We start from the raw sequence: 21,381 nt of genomic DNA, 5'->3' as shown, positions 1-21,381 counted from the left end.
AGACCCTGCTTCTAAACTATTCTACGCAATTTGCTAGGTGAACGATCTTTAATGCAAATCTAAACATGGTCTTCTTTTGCTCAAAGCCTTCAATGATTTTCTCTTCCATCAGCAGCAATCAGTTAATAGAGTTTTTTTCTTTTAAAAATGGTTGTAATGGAAAGTTAATCAATTTTGAATCAATTTTGTGTGTTACAACCAGCATTAAAAACAAAAAAGTAGCAAAAGAGAGAAGGGAAAGTACTTATGGATCATTAGTATAGTTTTGTGAAATTTTTGTTTTGGTTATATCTATATTTCTTTGCCTCTATATCTAGATTTCCACCTCTTCATAACTTGATGTCTGTATGATATTCCACTGGGTTGCAGTGAAAAAAATCTTTCTAGTTGTGTGTGGTGAGTAAAAAAATTGGAAAAATTTGGGCTTATGGGATAAGAAGTCTGAGCTCCGTAATGAAGCATATAAGGCCCTCTATGATCACCCTTGCTAATTCATTTCTAAGTCTCACCACTGTCTTGCACTTAGGTTCCATTAATACAGAATTGCTGCTGGTTTCACCTGAGACACGAAGCTTTATTTTTCTTTTCTTTTTTCCATCTCTGTGCATTTCCTCATTCTGAACCGTTTCCTTGGACTGCCAGTTCTACCTTCTTTTTGCCTGGAGAACTTATCACCATCTAAGGCCAACTTAGGAAACACCTACAGCAGGAATCCTGCCTAAATGCTCCAGGGCGGGCTGGCTGTCCTTCTTCGACCTTTCAGAACATCCCACACACATCCGTTTACGGGGTTATAATAACGTAATTATTTATTTAGGTGTTCATTTCCGGTACTATACTAAGTTCTTTCAGTGTAGGTACTATCTTATTCATCTTTGTATCTGAAGCGAGAAGCGCGGTACCTGTAACAAACTAGGCATTCATTCAATAAATATTTGTTGAAAGAATAAACGCAAGAAGGAAGGAAAAATCAATCAACTGTGCGGACAATGTCAGTGCAACGCAGACTCCGGCCATCAGAGGGCGCCGGGGCGGCTGGGCTAGTGCGCAGGCGCGCTGAGAGGGCTGGCGCCGCTGCGGCAGCTGCGGCGGTCGTGGCTGTGCCCGGGGGAAGTGAATGGTTTTACCCAGAGGGCCCTGCGCCGCCTTTCTCCGCTGGCAACGGCGCCGCTCCCCGCTCCTCCTCCCCAGCCATGGCGTTCACGTTCGCGGCCTTCTGCTACATGCTGGCGCTGCTGCTCACTGCCGCGCTCATCTTCTTCGCCATTTGGCACGTGAGTAGCTGGGGCTGGGGGAAGGAGGGCGAGGCGGCAACACAGCCTCTTTTCGCCCCGGGCCCGCGGTCCGGGCCACCACGGCCGCCGGGGCTTTGCGCGCCGGGGATGCGGCCCGGCTGGCACGGGCCGCGCGGCGAAGGGTCTGCGCGCCCTCCGTCCGCGGTCTGGGGGCCGCGGGTACTGGAGGAGCCGGGGCGCGCGGTCGCCAGGTGGATGCGCCGGCGGCGTCTCGGCACAGGCCGCGCGCACCGCTACTCCTCCCCGACTGGGTGGGGCGGCCGCGGTCCAGGCGGGCGCCCGCGGTTCCGCGCTGCGTTCGCACGGACCTCTGCCGGCCCAAGGCCCCGCATCCCCTGGGAGGATGTCGACGGCGCGGTGGTACGGGCGTAGTGTGAATGAAGTTTTCCGAATTTTTGTTAATATAGATTGGCTTTCTTTTAGGGTTTCCACAGAACTGTGGCCAAAATGTAACCTACTTAGGGTGAATTTCCAACTCTACTTTTCAGCACTTGTTGGGTGCTCTTCAAATCAAATCACTTTTTTTTTCTTTTTCCAGATTGTTGTTTCCTGGTGAACTTTGATGCAAGTTCGATTGATTACTTTGTTGATTGCATGTCCGCGTTTCCCCCACCAAATCATACTTGACCGCTGGACTTTCAACCGGCAGCTTTCCAAGCCACTCTTATATTCAGGATTGCTTGATTTAGTAGAGGGAGTTTTCATTTGATTTTGAGATGCTCAGAAACCTTAAGCTTTTCTGGGGCAGTATTTATTTCTGTTACACACATCATCATCACTATTGCAGAGTGGAAGCACAGCCTTACTGGTCCCTCTAAGGAAAAAGTCGTAAGTTCCCTGTGACATAGTTCTACAGAGATAAGAATTTCTGTTGCTTTAGAACAAAATTAAAAGCATTGAGAGCCTTCTGGAAATCATTCATTAAAAATTTATCTCATACTTGCTTCTCTTTTCCCCATATTCCAGTACCTTCTGGAATATTGCTTTTAATTTGAATGACCACGTTCACTCTTATGTAGATTTTAAATCAGGTTTCATCATGCCAGTAACAAGGATTTCTATGAAACATGCGGAGGGGCAGAATGATTAAACAGCATCAGCGTCTTGTGCAAAAAAGTGTCAAAAGTGGAAGCATATCACAAATCCATTCCTTTTTGCTAAGCAGTGTGATTATGCTTATAATTATTTTAGGACCTGACTGCTTATTGTAATCAGGAATACTTGTGTAGGCTATTAACTGTGTCGGAAATAACTGCTACCTCAGAATGCTTGTCAGTAGGAGCAGTAATTTGAAGAGCATCTTCAGCCCTGCTTTGATGGAAGAACAATACCTAAGATAATTTGGGATACAGACTAGCTCAGCCTTAGTAGGCCTCTGATGAAAATGTGTGGTTCCATGGCCGGGCGCAGTGGCTCACGCCTGTAATCCCAGCACTTTGGGAGGCCGAGGCGGGAGGATCACGAGGTCAGGAGTTCCAGACCAGCCTGGCCAACATGGTGAAACCCCGTCTCTACTAAAAATACAAAAAAATTAGCCGGGCATGGTGGTGGGCGCCTGTAATCCCAGCTACTCGGGAGGCTGAGGTGGAGGAGAATCACTTGAATCCGGGAGGCAGAGGTTGCAGTGAGCCGCGATGGCGCCACTGCACTCCATCCTGGGCCGAGACTCCGTCTCAAAAAAAAAAAAAAGAAAATGTGTGGTTCCATTCCATCTGTAGATGTAGCTTTAAGTCACTCTCTGCTTGATGGGTGTTCCTTTTTTCTGGGATGATGGGGATTCTTAGAGCGGTGGGGTAGGCTTTTTCACATTTTTACGTTTTGAACCAGGTTGTGTTTGGCTTAAGGAAAACCTGAACTGCACTTTCAAAAAATGGGTAATTTAATTTCAGCTTAAACGAATGCGTGTCTGGGTGAAATAAATAATTTTAAGTCGTGTTATAGAATGAAAAAAAAATTATACCACAGATTCATGGAGAGCTTTTATGCTTAGGGATTTCTTCAGAGAATTAGTATCCTTTTGGAAACAATCCTAAATAAATAGATAGTTTTAATTTTTCTATTATCCATATAACCTTATGTTTATCATCTTAGATAGTATCTTAGTCCATTCCTTTATAGTGTTTATAGTGTTGCTATAAAGGAATACGGGAGGCTGAGCAATTTACAAAGAAAAAAGAGGTTTATTTACCTCAGGATTCTGCTGGCTGTAAGACTGGGCATCTGGTGAAAGTCTCAGCCTGCTTCCACTCGTGGTTGGGGAGTAGTGTGTAGAGATCCCATAGTGAGAGGAAGCAAAGGAAAAAGAGGGGGAGGTGCCGGGCGCTGTTTACAAGCCAGTTCTCTTGGGTCCTAATAGCAGGAGAACTCATTTATTCCCTCCAAGATGACACTAAACCATTCAGGAGGTATCTGCTCCCATGACCCAAACACTTCCCGTTAGATCCCACCTCCAACATTGGGGATCAGATTTCAACCTGAGATTTGGAGGAGTTAAACCAAACTCTAGCAGGTAGTTGAAGTATCTTTCAGAAGACTCATTTTACAATTTTTAAATTACATTCCAAAAATCTTATTTATATTAATCACTGTATTAGAGAATGTTTTTTTATGCTGATGATTATATCTGTCAATTTAGTCCTAATTCATGTCATTGATGCTCTGTGGAGAATAGAGTCGGGAGCATAGATTGTTTGAAAAATTAAAAGTTTAGAAGTCATTCCTTAAAGATGTGTACCAAATTGGAAGGTATCCTGAATTGTGTACTTGGGCATCTTTAGGGATTTAGCTGTTTTATTTTTGTTATACTTCTGTGGGAAATTTTGTGGGTGTCTTTGCTCAGCCACATAGCTGCAAAAAGATTTGAAAATCATTAAAGAATCTTCTCAGAAGAGGTTCAAAAACTCTAGCCTATAGCACTCAAAGAGAAACCCATTCAACAACATACTTAAAAAATCCCTGTGACTAGGCACAGTGCCTCATTCCTGTAATCCCAGCACTTTGGGAAGCCAAGGCAGGTGGATCACCTGAGCTCAGGAGTTTGAGACCGGCCTGGGCAACATGGTAAAATCCCATCTCTACAAAAAATACAAAATTAGCCAGGCATGGTGGCTGTAGTCCATGCACCTATAGTCCCAGCTACTCCGGAGGCTGAGGCAGGAGAATCATTTGAACCGAGGAGGTGGAGGTTGCAGTGAGCCGAGATTGTGCCACTGCACTCCAGCCTGGGTGACAGAGTAAGACCCTGTCTCTAGAAAAAAAAAAAAAATTCCCTTGAAGTCACCTGAAGAAAATGTCCAATTAAATGTCAGTTTTAAAGACAAGTTTTGTATTCTGTTAAGTTGGATCTTGTTATAGACAAGTACTTAGGATTATGATCCTTGTCTTGAGCTTTATTACTAAAATGCATTGGGGTTATATACCACGGCTGACGTCAAGTAGCAGACTAATAATGTCCATAAGTAATCAGAAATTAGTATTTTCTAATTACACATTTATGTTTTTAACATTTGTGTTAGGTGTCATTAGCCAAGGGAAATCCCCCCGGTGAGTTCTGCATTTTTTTTTTTTTAATCCCTAGTGCTATTTTTTTACCCCCTCCTTCCATTTAATATTTATTGAACACTTAACTATGTGCCAGGCAGTATTTTATATTTTAGGTCCCGGGACATAATAGTAAATACAACAATCTTTGTTCTTTCAGAGATTACATTCTAATGTTTTATTATTTTCCTTCTATTGCTATTTGGTTGGAGTTTTTATTAGGGCAGGTTGGTGAATTTTATAGAACTCTAGAAATTAAAAAAACCGTCTTTTTATGAATCTAAATTTTAACAGGGAAATAGTCATGTTAAAAGATGGAAATACGCAACTTTACTGATTACTGATAATATTGAGCAACACTTTCACATATAAAGATACTATTCCTAACTCATTAGGGGAAGGGTAGCTTAGGTTGTGTGTCCCTGGGGTGAGTAGTGTTAACAACTAAAATGGCTCCCCCATCAACTTGCTGCCTTTGTCTTCTTTCTTTGTCACCTGAAATGATGCCACAAAGTGGTGCAGAGTCCCTATTTTGACTCTTAATGTACATTCTAGTGACCCTTGAGGTTGAAGCCATATTCCTCCAGAGTGTGGACAAAAGCATCCTTAGAAATGTATGTGTTTGGGCACAAATGGGAACACATTGAAGAGTTCAAGTCCATCTCTAGTGTCCCACTGAGCATTGTGCCAAAGGAAGAGGAGCATGCACAGATAAATAAAAATGGTCCTTCTCCCTGAGAGTGTAGAGGGGCAGACAGACCTGTGTGTAAATATCACACTCCAGTGTGAGAAAAGCTGTATCGATGGCATTATAGAGTCCCATGCTGTGTGGAGATGTGTACAAGGATGCAATTACTTCTGCCCAAAGGAGTTAGGAGAGCCTGCAGAAAGAAGTTGACATAGGAAGGTTTGTTTTTTTTTAGGATAAAGAAGAATTTGGATAAACAGTTGAAATGATTTTTCTACTCAGAAGATTATTTCAAGTAGAGATAAGTTGAAATAACTTGAGCAGAGGCATTGAAGAAATTGAAAATTGAAGGTATTTATTACAGTAATACCAAATTTTAGTGATACTGAGATAAGAGTGCTTTCACTTTAAATCGCATTCTGGTTCTTTTTGTCATATATGAGTTTACTGTAAATTGGTATTTGTGATCTTGGTGTACTTTTGTTCTTGTTTTATTAACTTTAATAATTATTTGAAGATGGGGCAGGTTTGTTGCTGCTTTTAATTAAAGTGAGTGATCCTAACTGTTTTAATTTTATTTTAGATTATAGCATTTGATGAGCTGAAGACTGATTACAAGAATCCTATAGACCAGTGTAATACCCTGAATCCCGTAAGTTATAATATAGGATTTATCTTTAGATTTTAAAAATGTTTGTTTTTAACTTGATGTAATTTGAAAATGGCCAGTATTCTGAGTAGCATAATATATTTGTACTTTTTGAAATAGGCAGAATTTAAAAAATCTTCTTTCTCCTGTCATGCTTGACTATTCTATTATTAATCTGCTGGTGATCTTGTCAGCTGTCATACTAACATTCTTCCAATCTGCTTTTTACATTGTCGGCCAAAGACAGTTGAAAAGGTCAAAAAGATTAAAAGAGTCAAAATTGCATTAAAGGTGTGTACTGCTTTTTAGTTAAATGTTTTAATGCTATATTCATTTCATGGGGAGGGTTAGGGCATTTGTATTTGTAACGTTTTGTTCAGTGTGCTCGTTCATATGCCTGTTGAGGTTTATGATTTCATGAAATTTCATATTTTATGCAAATATATGCTTGCTGTCCCAGTCAAGTAGGGAAAGCTGTTAAATGCGTATGCGTTTTTTTATGTTATAGCCATAGGCACTTCTATATGAAATTATTTGGTGCAGTACTTGAAAGTTGGTTAACATAAAATGACTAATAGATGGTGACATGATTCTCGGGTTGTGACTTATTGTGAGGTAGTATGTGAGTGAAATCTTTAGTGTGGACTTATCTGCCATATCTAGTTTTATCTTTGGTTTGCATATTCTGGAATAAATGAGTCATTCTTTCAGCTGATGTTTTTTCAGAGCCTGTTAGGTGGATAGCTCTGTTCTGGGGGCTCTGGGATCTCGCAGCAATGCCATTCTTTGGACTTAGAGTGCCATAATTTTGCAGATAACAATTTGTATACAAATGTCTGTGTAGTTATTTCTAGTGTGTATCTACTTTCTGTTTCTAAAACAGGCCTGAATTACACTAAGTTTTGAGTCATCATGAATTTAGTGCTAATGTAGCTCCATTGTGCTTAGGGTTTTTGAAAAAAAAAATATGTATGTATTTTTAAATTTTCTTTTGAGATAGGGGTCTCTCTATATTGCCCAGGCTCGTATCAAACTCCTGGGTCAAGTGATCCTCCTGCCTCAATCTCCTGGGTAGCTGGGATGACAGGCGCACACCAGGGTACTCAGTTTGTTTTTTGTATTTTTGACTGCATTTAGGAAGATACTCCTTTAGCCTGTGTATTTGATTTTGCCTGACTGGTCAGTAATTGAAAGGTTGGTTGTTTATAAGAAAGCAGTGGGTATGTCTTCAAGAAATAAAATACAGTAATTCAACTTTAAAAATTACTTAACGAAGGGGAGAGTTTGTGTAGATTTTAATTGTCTAGCATACTAGTGTACTAGCACTAGTGTGCTAGAGGGATTTTATTTGGAAAAGCATCTAGAAAGTTAGTTTGGTACTTTATTATTGTTTCCCAGATAAATGTGGGTGGTGGAAGAGATTTCTAGTTTGTCTTTAGAGAACTGTTACAATAAGAGTTGATGTAGGTACAATTAAAAGTATTAATTTATTAGCTGTTTCTTTGCTTTTATGAAACAAGACATAAGAAGATGAATTTGCCTTCTGTTGGAAAGTATTAAGTGTTAATTGTAAAACATCTTAACCTAAGTAGTTGAAGTTGTTACCAGGAAATGAAGAAACTGAAATTTCCCCTTTTGATAGCTGTTTATTAATAGTATTCTATGCTATTTGTCTTTTCATTACTTCAAATAACCAAATGATGATGAAGGTAAAAATATCTGAAATCAGATGAGGATTTTACTGGGTGCTAGGCTCTGTGCTAAGCACTTTGCCTGAATTTTTAAATTTAATTCTCATGACAATCCTGAGGTAGGTATATTGTTATCTCATGAATAGGAGAGTAAACTGAAGCTTTGCCAGGTTAAAGCACTTTGCCGAATGTTACACAGCTAAGATAGAGTCAGAATTTGAATTCAAGACAGCCTAATTTTTGAAGCTCAAGTTCTTGTATTTTCCTAACGTATTGTAAATTTAGGAGGGACAGGTTTCATTTTAACAGGTAATGTGCGATTCCTGGCTTTCCTTAATGGAAAGAAATTCTCACTGAGAAGAGACATGTGCTTGGGACATCCTAATGCTGCAGGAGGTTGAAGGACGTTTTTATAGCAGCACAGGTTGCCTTTTGGATAGGGTGCCGATAATTGGCTGAATAGCAGTGCATCTGACAGTTTTCCCTATTTAAATTTGTTTTGACAGTTCTGCCAAAGTATGGGGGAAGACAAATATCACTATTTTTTAAATTGTGAACTTTAACAAGAGAATATTATATTTTGCATGTTTAAATGCTATCATTTCAGCCATATTTGCATGAGGTATTTTTTCTGGATACTAGTTTCTGTTTGAACCTTGGTTCCTAAATTGAATAATTTTTGTGTCTCTTATTGGGAAATTTTGTCATTAAAGAATGCTCGGAGAAGGTTGGTTTTTAAGAGAGTTGGGTGGTAAATGTTTCTGGACTCCTTTTGAGGAGAAGGGAGAGAATGACATTGTTTCATATTAGAACTGGTAGAGTTGTAGATTATCTTAATTAACACTTTTATTAAAATAATATTAAGAGCGGGAGGGGGTCATGCTTTCAAAATCATTCTTTCCATACTTCAGTCTGTAAGTGTAGGATAAAACCTTTCATGAGGATTTGTTTGTTAGATATCAGTTGGCTTTTTAGGGCTGAAATAGGCTTATATTTTAAAGACAACGTCTGTAATTTAAAGAAGTATTATAAAAGCAACTCTAGTGGAATTCTTAATAGAATGTATATTTTTCTTGGTTTGTTCTGGTTATAGTCCTTGAGTTTCAGAGTCCTATGGCCCTTTTCTTGTTTAGAGAACTTTGATCTTAAATAGATGCTGGCTTAAATGTTATTTAGAAGTTTGGGTACATATGCAGAGTTTATCTTTTGTTATTGTATTGCTTAAGTTTGTAGAAAATATTTGGTTAGTGGTGTGGATGAGTTGTTTACCTGGATTTTTTTTTTTTTTAAAATAGTATTTATTAAAAAGTTCCCTCTACAGCTTTAAATTGGAAAGAGTAATTTGGGAGTATGAGAAAATGGGCCTGAGTATGTAGTATGATTACAATATCTACAGCCATGATTTCCCCTCAGGAGTGATCTGATGATAAGTATTCATATGATTTCCATTTGGTATGAAGTAAACATTGAGAAACTGGCTTTGTAGCTGTGACTTACAGGAGATACTTTGGCTGAAACTTGCAATGAGAGGTTTTGGTATTTTTATTTAACAAAGTCCTCAGGCTGAAATCCTAAGGATGAGAAAGATAATTTAACATAAAGCATTAACTCCTGGTCATTTTATAAAAAGCATTTTGCTTGAATTAATTTTTCTTCACTTAATACTACCTACTACCAAAAGGTTTATTTTGTTTTTGGGTTCTGAGCTTCTACTGGTCTTCTGTTGTGTCTGTAGCATTTTGTTGGCAAGCAGGGGTAAAGAAATGGAAAGGCCACCTAAGAATGAGAACTTGGGAACCTGGAAAATCCTAATTTCATGGTTAAGAACTCAGTCTTTTCCCTCCTACATTGCAGAAAGCAAATCTTTTACATTTGTGCATATTAGTGTTCTTCCCCTCACTGTGCTGAGATTATTGGCTGATTGGCTTTCCATTAAAAAATTACTTCTGTGGGAATGCAATGTGGTTTGCTAAATATTGTGTATGTAGCATTTCTGGTTTCTGTTAAAGGCTTAAAAACACTGATATGTAAAATTCTAAAGGGGAGTTTTGTTTCTGTGGAATTTTTAATATGTTGCATGTGATCAGATATCTCATTTTTGTACTTCTATCATTGTTGAATGGTGAAAAGAAAAAGTATTCTAGTTGACTAGCAAATTGTTTAACAATCTGGGTGGTAACTTCATGTAGTTTGATCTATTACTCCAAGAATTTGAGCTTTGAATTTTAAGTCATGTATCTTACTATGTTAGTGCAAGCTATATGCTCTGGTCAGTTTGCCTGTAATCCTATTTGGTAAAAAGTTAAACATGGAAATAAAACTCAGTAGCATCTTTTATTTCTGAGTCTAAGAAAACAGTGATTTTTCATTATGGAAACTTGGTTGCCACCTGCTTTTCAGATTAGCAGTTGACTTAATGGCGAGGCATTTTGATAACTGGCTTGTGTTTTCCTTCCAGCTTGTACTCCCAGAGTACCTCATCCATGCTTTCTTCTGTGTCATGTTTCTTTGTGCAGCAGAGTGGCTTACACTGGGTCTCAATATGCCCCTCTTGGCATATCATATTTGGAGGTAATATTTAGATACACTTTTAATATTTTTTTAAATTAAAACTTAAATATACTGTGGTTGATATGGTTATCTTACATGCTAGTCATCTACATAAAAATGGAAGGTTAGCTGGCATTTATTTTTCTAAAAATCAAGTGGATGAACAAAAACTATTTCAATACCTCTTATAGAGCTTACTTTATTTTTAAAGGAATTTTTTTAAAAAAGTGAAGTATAACTTAGTGTTGTGCACAAGTCTGAAGTATATAGCTCAATGAATTTTTACATATGTATACACCTGTTAAACCACCACCCAGATCAAGATACACAACAGTTGTAGCCTCCAGAGCATTTACTTGTGCCCCATCTTAGTCAGTTACCCTCCACACCTCCCAAGACCACTGACCTCTATCAACTTAGATTAGCTTTGCTTGTCCTTGAACTTCAGATAAGTCAAAATGTACAGTATGTGTCTAATTTCTTTCTGTGTTTATGACTAATTTTGGTTATTTGTAAAAGATAATATTTTATAACTTCCATAGTAATATCTGCCGTATATAGAGTTAGAAGTTTTTGTTTTGGCTGGGTGCGGTGGCTCACGCCTGTAATCCCAGCACTTCAGGAGGCCAAGGTGGGTGGATCACAAGGTCAGGAGATCAAGACCATCCTGGCTAACACGGTGAAACCCCGTCTCTACTAAAAATACAAAAAATTAGCTGGGCGAGGTGGCGGTCGCCTGTAGTCCCAGCTACTTGGGAGGCTGAGGCAAGAGAATGGCGTGAACCCCTGGGGGCGGAGCCTGTAGTGAGCCAAGATCACGCCACTGCACTCCAACCTGGGCGACCACGAGACTCCGTCTCAAAAAAAAAAAAAAAAAAAAAGAAGTTTTTGTTTTAAATAGGCATGTCAAACCTTATTGCCCTTGATTTTAGGAGACATATACTGAAGAAATATTTAGAAGTAAACTGGTATCAGGTCTACAGTGGACTCTGAAATGATTCAGAAAAAAATGTACTTGGCCGGGCGCAGTGGCTCACGCCTGTAATCCCAGCACTTTGGGAGGCTGAAGTGGGTGGATCACAAGGTCAGGAGTTCAAGACCAGCCTGGCCAAGATGGTGAAACCCTGTCTCAACTAAAAATACAAAAATTAACCAGTAGTGGTGGTGGGCGCCTGTAAACCCAGCTACTTGGGAGGCTGAGGCAGAGAAGTGCTTCAGGCTGGGAGGTGGAGTTTGCAGTGAGCCAAGATCGTGTCACTGCACTCCAGCCTGGGCAACAGAGTGAGACTCTGTCTCAAAAAAAGAAAAATTTACTCAGGGCCAGGTACAATGGCTCATGCCAGTAATCCCAGCACTTTGAGAGGCTGAGGCAGGTGGATCACTTGAGCTCAGGAGTTGGAGAACAGACTGGGCAACATGGCGAAACCCCCTCTCTACAAAAAAATACAAAAAAATTAGCTAAGCATGGTGGCGTGTGCCTGTAGTCCCCGCTACTTGGGAGGCTGAGGCAGAAGGATTGCTTGAGCCCAGGAATCTGAGATTGTGGTGAGCCAAGATTGCACCACTATATTGCAGCCTGGGTGACAGGGTAAGACCCTGTCTCAAAACAACAACAACAAAAAAACAAAACAAAAAAAACAGTACTCAGAATGAGAAAGAGAAGGAGACAGCAAATATAGTAAAAATGGACATTTGGAATATCTGGGTGAAAGGTTCTTATATCTTTTCTGTAAGTCTAAAATTATGTCAAGATAAGTAAAAACAAAACACGTATTTTCTTTTTACAGTTCTTCCTATTTTTCTTGGATTTCTGAAAAGGCAGAGACTAGATGAAACTTGTTTAGCTATCTCATTCTGCTCATTTAGGGGCTCTACTTTTAAAATTAAGATGGTAAAAGGAAAGCATTTTACCCATAAGTAAAAGAATGCTTCCCTGTATGGACCACCTCTCGTAACAGATGTTTTAGAAGAAAGACCTGCTTTCTTATCTGAACGTTTGCTGCCCTTTCTGAATGCCTAATAGACTGTGTTTATTCCAGGTATATGAGTAGACCAGTGATGAGTGGCCCAGGACTCTATGACCCTACAACCATCATGAATGCAGATATTCTAGCATATTGTCAGAAGGAAGGATGGTGCAAATTAGCTTTTTATCTTCTAGCATTTTTTTACTACCTATACGGGTAAGTTGAAAAGGTAAAATGAAATATGCTTTCACTTTGCTGCTTTAAAAGTTTGCAGGCATTATGGTTTTCACACCTTAAAATCCATTCGAAGAATAACTTAGTGTCTTAAGTGTGCATGGTGCACACCAGCAAATTCACACACATTCAGCGTGGCCCACACTGGTGCTTGTCAAGGCAGTAAACCAGCCTGCCATCAGAGGCAGAAGGTTTGGTCAGGGATGCTGCTTCATAAGTTTTCAGACACATTCAGTCAGTAAAGGATGGTCCTCATTCTCCATGGCAAAGTGATGTCGTTGAAGGATGGGGATGTTTGAGTTTGCAGAAGTTTCTGCTTGTCTTCAGGGTCTCTCCAGACATTATGTTTCATTTTTTCCTTATCATTCTTCGTAAGTGGTGTGCTCTGCCCTTTATTTTCTGATTTGCTTGATTTGAGTGGTATGAATGAAAGAAGTAGTTCTACCTTACAGGGTGGTGCAGTGTCGGATTTTTTTTCTTTTTTTTTTGAGTCGGAGTCTCTGTTGCCCAGGCTAGAGTGCAGTGGTGCGATCTCCACTCACTGCAACCTCCGTCCCACCAGGTTCAAGTGATTCTCCTGCCTCAGCCTCCTGAGTAGCTGGGATTACAGGCATGCACCACCACGCCCAGCTAATTTTTGTATTTTTAGTAGAGACAGAGTTTCACCATGTTGGCCAGGTTGGTCTTGAACTCCCGACCTCAGGTGATCCACCCACCTTGGCCTCCCAAAGTACTGGGATTACAGGCGTGAGCCATCGCGCCCAGCCTGATTTTTTTCGTTTTATACTCTGATGGACTCATTGTTTTTCTAGGTCAGGGTGTCTCAACTTCAGCACTGTTGATGGTTCTGGGCTGTGTGGGAATTTCTGTGGGAAGCTGTCCTGTATATCATAGGACATTTAGCAGCATCCCTGGCCTTTACCCACTACATGCCATTAGCACCCTCCTGCCCCCCTCATGACAATCAAAAATGTCTCTGGACATTGCCAGATGTCCTGAGGGGCAAAATTGTCCTGGTTGAGAACCACTGCTGTAGGTGTGTTGTAGGTGCAGTGAAATGACTGCTTATTAAAACTAGAAAAGGACACTGTTAAATGTAGAATTATATATTCTTTAAGCTGTGTGAATATACTTTTACAAATCACTTATATAAAATACTTTCTCTTTTTTTATTAATACATACTCAACTAGAGAGGGCTTTCTCCTTGATTTTCAGAATATTTCCAAAAAAGCTGTAAGCTTTAAAAAAACAGCATAAGCTTCCATTCTCTTTTTAATTATTTGAAAACTTGCTAAGATAGGCTTATATTCATATTCATATTTCTCTTCGTACATAAGTTTCCATCATAGAAAAAGATGAATGGTTAGACTGAAATTTAGGAAAAAGGTATTTTTGGTATTTTTATGCTTTTAGAAGCTATTACTGTGAAAATGAGTATCCTTTAGTGCATATGCAGATATTACTCATCTATGAAACAAAGAAATGCTCTGAAAAGTGAAATTCTACGTGTCATTTTAATTTCCTGTTAATTTTCATTTCGTAAGTTTCCATAGCAAATGTCTGGAATGGGCTGGTATATGATAGGCACTTCAAACATATTTGTTGAATGAAAGAAATGACATGAATGATTGAATAAATGATAAAGTTGGAGATGTGCAGTTGTGGGAAAATGTTCACCAGGATATGGTAGCACCAGGACATTTGTTCTGTTTTAAGATTGTCTATCGAGCTTGTTCAACTCCTTTGTATTTCTGTTTAGAGATACGTGCTTTTTGAACCATGCCCCTATGTGGTTCCCATATCACTCTATGTAGAATTGCCCTTGGCAGTTCTTAAACCTAAATCAAAAGGTCATTGCCTTTTATTTTGCTGTTTTCCCCCCTTTTCTTTTTTAACTGCTTCCTAAAAGTTGCTATTGCTTAGATCCTTTCTGTAATGGGAAAGATCCTTGATTGATCATTCCTTTCTATACAGTGGGGATACACATGGTACCTGCCTTCTAGGACTGCTTGGAGGATTAAGGGAGGTAATGTATATAAAAGACCTAACAGGGCCTGGCGTAAAGTGAGCCCTCCAGAGATGCTCATTCTATTATTAGACACGACTCCAGAGTGTGTGATGTTTGGATGGCTTCTCTAAGCTCTGATCCCCCATTAAGCTTTCAGCTGTGCTGTTCTACTTGCTAAAATTGGAAGGGAGTAGGGGACAACTACAGCACATGCACTGAGCCAAGTCCTATGTTAGGCAACAGTCCATAAATGCAAATTAAAATCACTGTGAACTTGTCATTAGTCTTGTCATTTTCTGTGATACTAGTTTGCTATATAAAGCATACTCTCTCATGCTCTGAGTTTTTTTTAATAATTAGGAATGTTCAAATTAACATCTTTTTTCTTCTTTTCAGCATGATCTATGTTTTGGTGAGCTCTTAGAACAACACACAGAAGAATTGGTCCAGTTAAGTGCATGCAAAAAGCCACCAAATGAAGGGATTCTATCCAGCAAGATCCTGTCCAAGAGTAGCCTGTGGAATCTGATCAGTTACTTTAAAAAATGACTCCTTATTTTTTAAATGTTTCCACATTTTTTGCTTGTGGAAAGACTGTTTTCATATGTTATACTCGGATAAAGATTTTAAATGGTATTATGTATAAATTAATATAAAATGATTACCTCTGGTGTTGACAGGTTTGAACTTGCACTTCTTAAGGAACAGCCATAATCCTCTGAATGATGCATTAATTACTGACTGTCCTAGTACATTGGAAGCTTTTGTTTATAGGAACTTGTAGGGCTCATTTTGGTCTCATTGAAAAAGTATCTAATTATAAATTAGCTGTAGATATCAGGTGCTTCTGATGAACTGAAAATGTATATCTGACTAGTGGGAAACTTCATGGGTTTCCTCATCTGTCATGTAGATGATTATGTATGGATACATTTACAAAAATAAAAAGCGGGAATTTTCCCTTCGCTTGAATATTATCCCTGTATATTGCATGAATGAGAGATTTCCCATATTTCCATCAGAGTAATAAATATACTTGCTTTAATTCTTAAGCATAAGTAAACATGATATAAAAATATATGCTGAATTACTTGTGAAGAATGCATTTAAAGCTATTTTAAATGTGTTTTTATTTGTAAGACATTACTTATTAAGAAATTGGTTATTATGCTTACTGTTCTAATCTGGTGGTAAAGGTATTCTTAAGAATTTGCAGGTACTTCAGATTTTCAAAACTGAATGAGAGAAAATTGTATAACCATCCTGCTGTTCCTTTAGTGCAATACAATAAAACTCTGAAATTAAGACTCACTTTCAGTGCATTGTTTGAGATTAAAAATAGTATTTCTTAAACTTGCTTAATCCATGATAAAGACATGTTGCTGTCATTTTTTAAAAAGTGAAGTACTACATTATGATTTTTCTGAAAAATACCATGCCTAGATCTAAAAAGGAAAATTTTTAAATGCCGAGCACATTAACCTCTTTTGTCATTTGACAAGATTCATAAATGTGGATGGCATAACATCATCATTTCTCTTACCGAGTAAGAAAAATTATGGTGGCACTTAAAATATTTTACTTTTATTTTTCCTTTTTGGAACAGTCAGTTTTGAGGTAAAATGGCTTGTAAATTTGAGTTTTTGCTGCTGCTTGTAAGGCAGGTAAATTATGGCTTGCATGTTTTCATAAGCATAAATAAATCTTGTGCTTTATTTGGGATGAGGAAGTTAAGGCAGTTGAAAATAAAATAAGTGGTTCGGAAGTTTCTTGAGAAGAGGATCAAAAGAAAGAGAACCAATATATAGAAATTTCACATGATCAAGGAAGTTTATGGATGTGTTTGTGGAAATCTTACTCTATGAACTTGTTGGATTAGATGCTGTTTTATTCTCTACTAGTGAAAAATGCTTTATTTCAGTGCTTTCCCATGGTTGGGAGAGAGTAGCTGTTAACTATTCTGGGTAATGGGGGTGAGTATGTTGAAGAAGAGATGTAGAACCAGAAGACTGAAGAGACTCAAACTGTTCCATAACAAGGAAAGCTTTAAAGACCTTGTATTTTACAGTCTGGAGAGCTAGAGGGATCTGACTCTTCGTAAGTTCATGTAACAAATTATTTATTGAGTACTTGCTGGGCTCTCAAGATTCATGCTTTGAGCACAGGCAGTCATTCAGTTTCCAGTCCACCTGATTACATCAGCATGCACTTATTTTTCTTTCTTGTTCACAAGGACTTTCTGATCATGCAAGACCTGGCCAAGTCTTCTATAATCCAGATGGGTTTCCTGGGGCTGTTACTTGAGTATTCCTGTCAAAATATTTTCGTGAACCCTGCCTCTCTTAGCAAACACTACTCCTTCGTAAGTGTTAACAAACATCCTTTTAATAATCTATTCCAGAATATTCTCCAGGAGTAAGTTTACTGGTTGGAATTTGTGGAAGCCATTTTCTCATGTTTCCCAAATAAGATATGTAGTCCTCAGCTGATTCCTCAAAGATGATTGACAGTGAGTTTCACCCATCTTTGTGGTAGTTTGTTAGTTCCTAGGCATGTAAGTGATTAAAAGATTGAGTACCTGCTCTCCTAATGTCTACCCACTTTTACCATGTCAGTGTTTTATGAATTAGATCACTTACCAAGAGAAAGCAGAAACAAAATACTTGAATCTGACAATATCCGACTTGTTCTTTTCATTGCTCTGGATTTATTTTCCACATCAATCTCTTTGGGGTGGCCCTAGCCTATTATTCCTGTGGGTTCAGCTGAGGCATGGTTAGCCTGGGTTTATAATTCAGTTTGTGTTAAACATTCCCTGTGCAGCAACAGCTGTTCATTTAGGTACTCTTTTTTTTTTTTTCCTTATTACAGTTACTTTTGGTATTATGTGCTTTATTTTTAAAAGCTTTCTAGCTCTAGGAAATTGTTTTCCCCGTTTGTGTCTATTTTATTGCATCTAGTGTAACACTGTGGTTATATCTATACCAACAACTTTTTGTTGCTATGGATACCACAGATTGTCCTGAATTAAAACCCTAACATAATAAATGTCTGTTTAGCAGTTACTTTACTGAGTAATAATACTATATCGTGGCAATATGGCCCTTTAATACTAAGGAGGTATGGGGTAGAAATTATTTGAACACTCATATCCAAATATTATTAATGATGTTTGACAGTTTTCTCAATGCTTAATGATATTCCTCACTCCTTATTCCAGGGTAGAGGAGGGTTTGGTCCCAGGCTACGGACAAACTGCTAATTTGTTTGAAGTTTGAATTATTTTTCGTGGGAAAGGGAAGTGATAGGAAATGACCAAGACCATCCACTTTTGACTTAAGTATGGATCGAGTATTAGTAATAGTTTCCTAGCCTCATTGATTGTACCATGAACTGACAGACCTACCAGTGAAGTTCATGTACCCAGATAATGGTCTCTCACATGGCAACAAAGTACACAGCAGTTTGCAGTATGTGTCTTTTTTAAAGCCAGTTCAGTGTTTTCACCTTGATGACCACTCCTGCAAACAGTTCTCATAGAGCTCTTCTCTGCTCCCCAAATCAATATATTTTTAAGCTATGTCAAATATTTACATAGAAAGGAAATAAAGTTGTATGTGCTTTGAAACCAGCAAAATACTTTCCTTTGTACAACACCTCTCTTTTCCTTCTATGTTTATGAATAGAGTTCATGGAATATTGCCATGGTGCAAATAATGACTTCTGTGTATCACTTATACCCTGTAGGGGTGAGCTTTCACTTTAGGTGTGGTTATATCCTAGCAGTGTATCAAGCCCACTCAAATAATGATCTATATTTAAAAGTATGTGTCTAGTTTACTTATTTATATCATTTAACATCCATAAATATGCATCTCTCAATCAGTTGTATATTATGATTGTAAATCAGAAATTTTGATGGCAAAAATATTCTAAAACAACATTCTTTAGGGGAAAGAAAAACATGGATACCTTATCTAGCATTGCTCGTAAAAGTACTCTTGTTCATCCTTTTTGGAAACTATTAATCATGCTAGCCTTAGATCATTTTAAGCTCCTTTGCTCAAACCAATCATTGATCTGCAGTATGACTAGCAGCTAGTAAGTCTGTGGTGCTACCAGTATAGCTTGGAAGATGGTTCTGAATTAATACCTCAGAATGATGTCAAAAGTAAAAGAGTGGTTCTATTGTTAAATATATTGACTAGCTTTCTTATAACAATTTTACTTTGAAATTCAAAGTTCTAAAGCTAAATATCTAAAAGAAGTAACTGCAGCTTGTTCTCCTGATTTTGGAAAATAGTATTAACCATGTAAGATCTTTGGGGTTGGAGTGAAGGTCTTATCTGCATTAATTTTGTTAATGCACATTGTAGAAGATGTAGAGAACATCTTGACATGCATAAGAATTGCATCTCATAATTTTATTGTGTAGTGCTTTTTCTAAATATTTACATTTCTTTGGTTACCATGTTCATGTATTCTGGAGAAGTAAAATTTCTTGATTACTAGGCAGACCCTAAAACTACTAAGAGAAACATAACATGTAGTTAGCTGTCTCTGCTCATGATTTGTTAAAATCTAAGCTAACCTTAATGGTGCTGTACCCGCTGTCCACAGAAAATGCCCTTAAGTAGCCCTACCTTACTCCTTAGAGCTTATTTTGCTTTTGTATTTAATAAAAACTGTCTTAAATGTTTCCTTGTGTAGTTTATGCATAATGGTTGAGTCTGTGTGTTAAATCAATTTCAAATGCCACTAGTTTGTGTATGACCAGGACTCTGATTCTCTCTCCGCCCTCTTTCCTCATTGTTTTGGGGAATATCACACAGGTTAGGTAGAGAAAATACTTTTCCCTGGAATGCTGGAATATTTAACTGGACAATTATATTTTAGTAATTGACATCGCATGTTTCTCTGTTATAGAATAGTTGATGTTTTCCCTTATACTTAATATTAAAGTAGTTTAGTCGAGCATTTAAAAAAATTTTTTAATTTTTTTTGAGACAGGGTCTGACTGTCGTCCAGGCTGGAGTGCATTGGTGTTATCATGGCTCACTATAGCCTCTGGGCTCAAGTGATCCTCCAACCTTAGCCTCCCAAGTAGCTGGGACCACAGATGCATACCACCACACCCGGCTAATTTTTGTATTTTTAGTAGAGACAGGGTTTCATCATGTTGCCTAGGCTGGTCTCGAACTTCTGAGATCAAGCTATTTGCCTGCCTTAGCCTCCCATAAGTGCTGGGATTACAGGCATGAGCCACTGCGCCTGGCCTACTGAAGCTTTTTAAATGTAGAGGCTTAAATAGCACTTGCCGTGGAAATTGAGAGATGCAAATACTTTCAAAATTCAGTTGATTATTAAAGTATTTGATTAATCCATGCCAATATTTTCTCTCAATTTTCTAAGTATTCGTGAATAAGTTACGTATTTATGTTAGGAGAATGATAATATATATGCTTCTCAACTTGCAATGGAATTATCTCCGGACATCGTAAGTTGAAAATCTAAGTTGCAAATGCATTTAATGCACCTAACCTACCAAGCATCATAGCTTAGCCAACCTTAAACGTACTCATAACATTTACATCAGCCTACAGTTTGGCAAAATAATCTAACACAAAGCCTATTTTATAATAAGGTGTTGAATATCTCAAACATTATACTGTACTTAAAGTGAAAACAGAATGGTTGTGTGAATACTTGAACTATAGTTTCTACTGAATACATATTTCTTTCATACCATTGTAAAGTTGAGAAATCCCTAGTTGAACCATTGTAGATTGGGGACTGTCTGTAAAAGATTGGCTAATGTAAATATCAATGACTGTCTAAGGTTTAATAGAAATTGTGATTTTTAAATTGTATATGGTTATAATACAAAAATCATGAAGAAGGCCAATCTGTTATTACAGTGTGTACTTAAAAAACATGCCTTTCTTGGGCCGGGCACGGGGGCCCATGCCTGTAATCCCAGCACTTTGGGAGGCCTAGGCGGGCAGATCACAACCTCAGGAGATTGAGACCATCCTGGCTAACACGGTGAAACTCCGCCTCTACTAAAAATACAAAAAATTAGCCGGGCATGGTGGTGCGCAGCTGTAGTCCCAGTACTCGGGAGACAGGAAGGAGAATCGCTTGAACCCAGGAGGCGGAGGTTACAGTGAGCCAAGATCGCACCACTGCACTCCAGCCTGGGCAACAGAGCGAGACTCCGTCTCAAAAAAAAAAAAAAGCCTTTTTTGCTATAACTTTTGGTATTAATTATATGAGAAAATGAAATCCCTAGGTTAACCATTTAGATACTGCTGGGATATGTGATCCTCCTACCTTCCTTAGTATCCTCATAAAATGTTAAAAGTTCTAGAAGCAGCGTTATGTATAAAAGTACAGTCAGCCGTCTGTATCTATGGGTTCTAAATCCGCTGACTCAACCGCAGATTAAGACTATTTGTAAAATAAATATACGAATAAAACCAATACAGTATAATAACTACACATCATTTACATTGTATTAGGTATTATAAGTAACTAGAGATGATTTAAAGTATACAAATACTATGCCATTTTATATCAGGGACTTGAGCATCCATGGATTTTGCTGTTGGGGGTGGGGTGGGGGGGTCCTGTAACCAATCCTCTGAGGATACCAAGGGATGATTCTATTAATATATTGATTTTATATTACAATATATAATAGTGCTCTGAAATTCCCAAACAGGGCTGGTCATTGTTTTGCAGTATTTTGTAATGAA

General features: G+C 38.3%; 1 protein-coding gene across 1 annotated transcript; it reads left to right on the top strand.

Moving 5' to 3' along the window:
• The first annotated feature begins 1,139 nt into the window (after window positions 1-1,139).
• Window positions 1,140-15,934, top strand: CNIH1 (cornichon family member 1). Its single transcript, NM_001131632.2, is given in 5 exon segments — window positions 1,140-1,274; window positions 6,107-6,175; window positions 10,322-10,434; window positions 12,453-12,596; window positions 15,020-15,934. Coding segments are annotated over 5 exon segments (435 nt in total). The 5' UTR covers window positions 1,140-1,193; the 3' UTR covers window positions 15,048-15,934.
• Window positions 15,935-21,381: the final 5,447 nt, after the last annotated feature.

Source organism: Pongo abelii, chromosome 15 (assembly GCF_028885655.2).
Source record: "Pongo abelii isolate AG06213 chromosome 15, NHGRI_mPonAbe1-v2.0_pri, whole genome shotgun sequence".
Lineage (NCBI taxonomy): Eukaryota > Metazoa > Chordata > Mammalia > Primates > Hominidae > Pongo > Pongo abelii.
The sequence above is the reverse complement of the archived record's forward strand: the minus strand, read 5'-3'. Positions and strand labels throughout refer to the sequence as shown.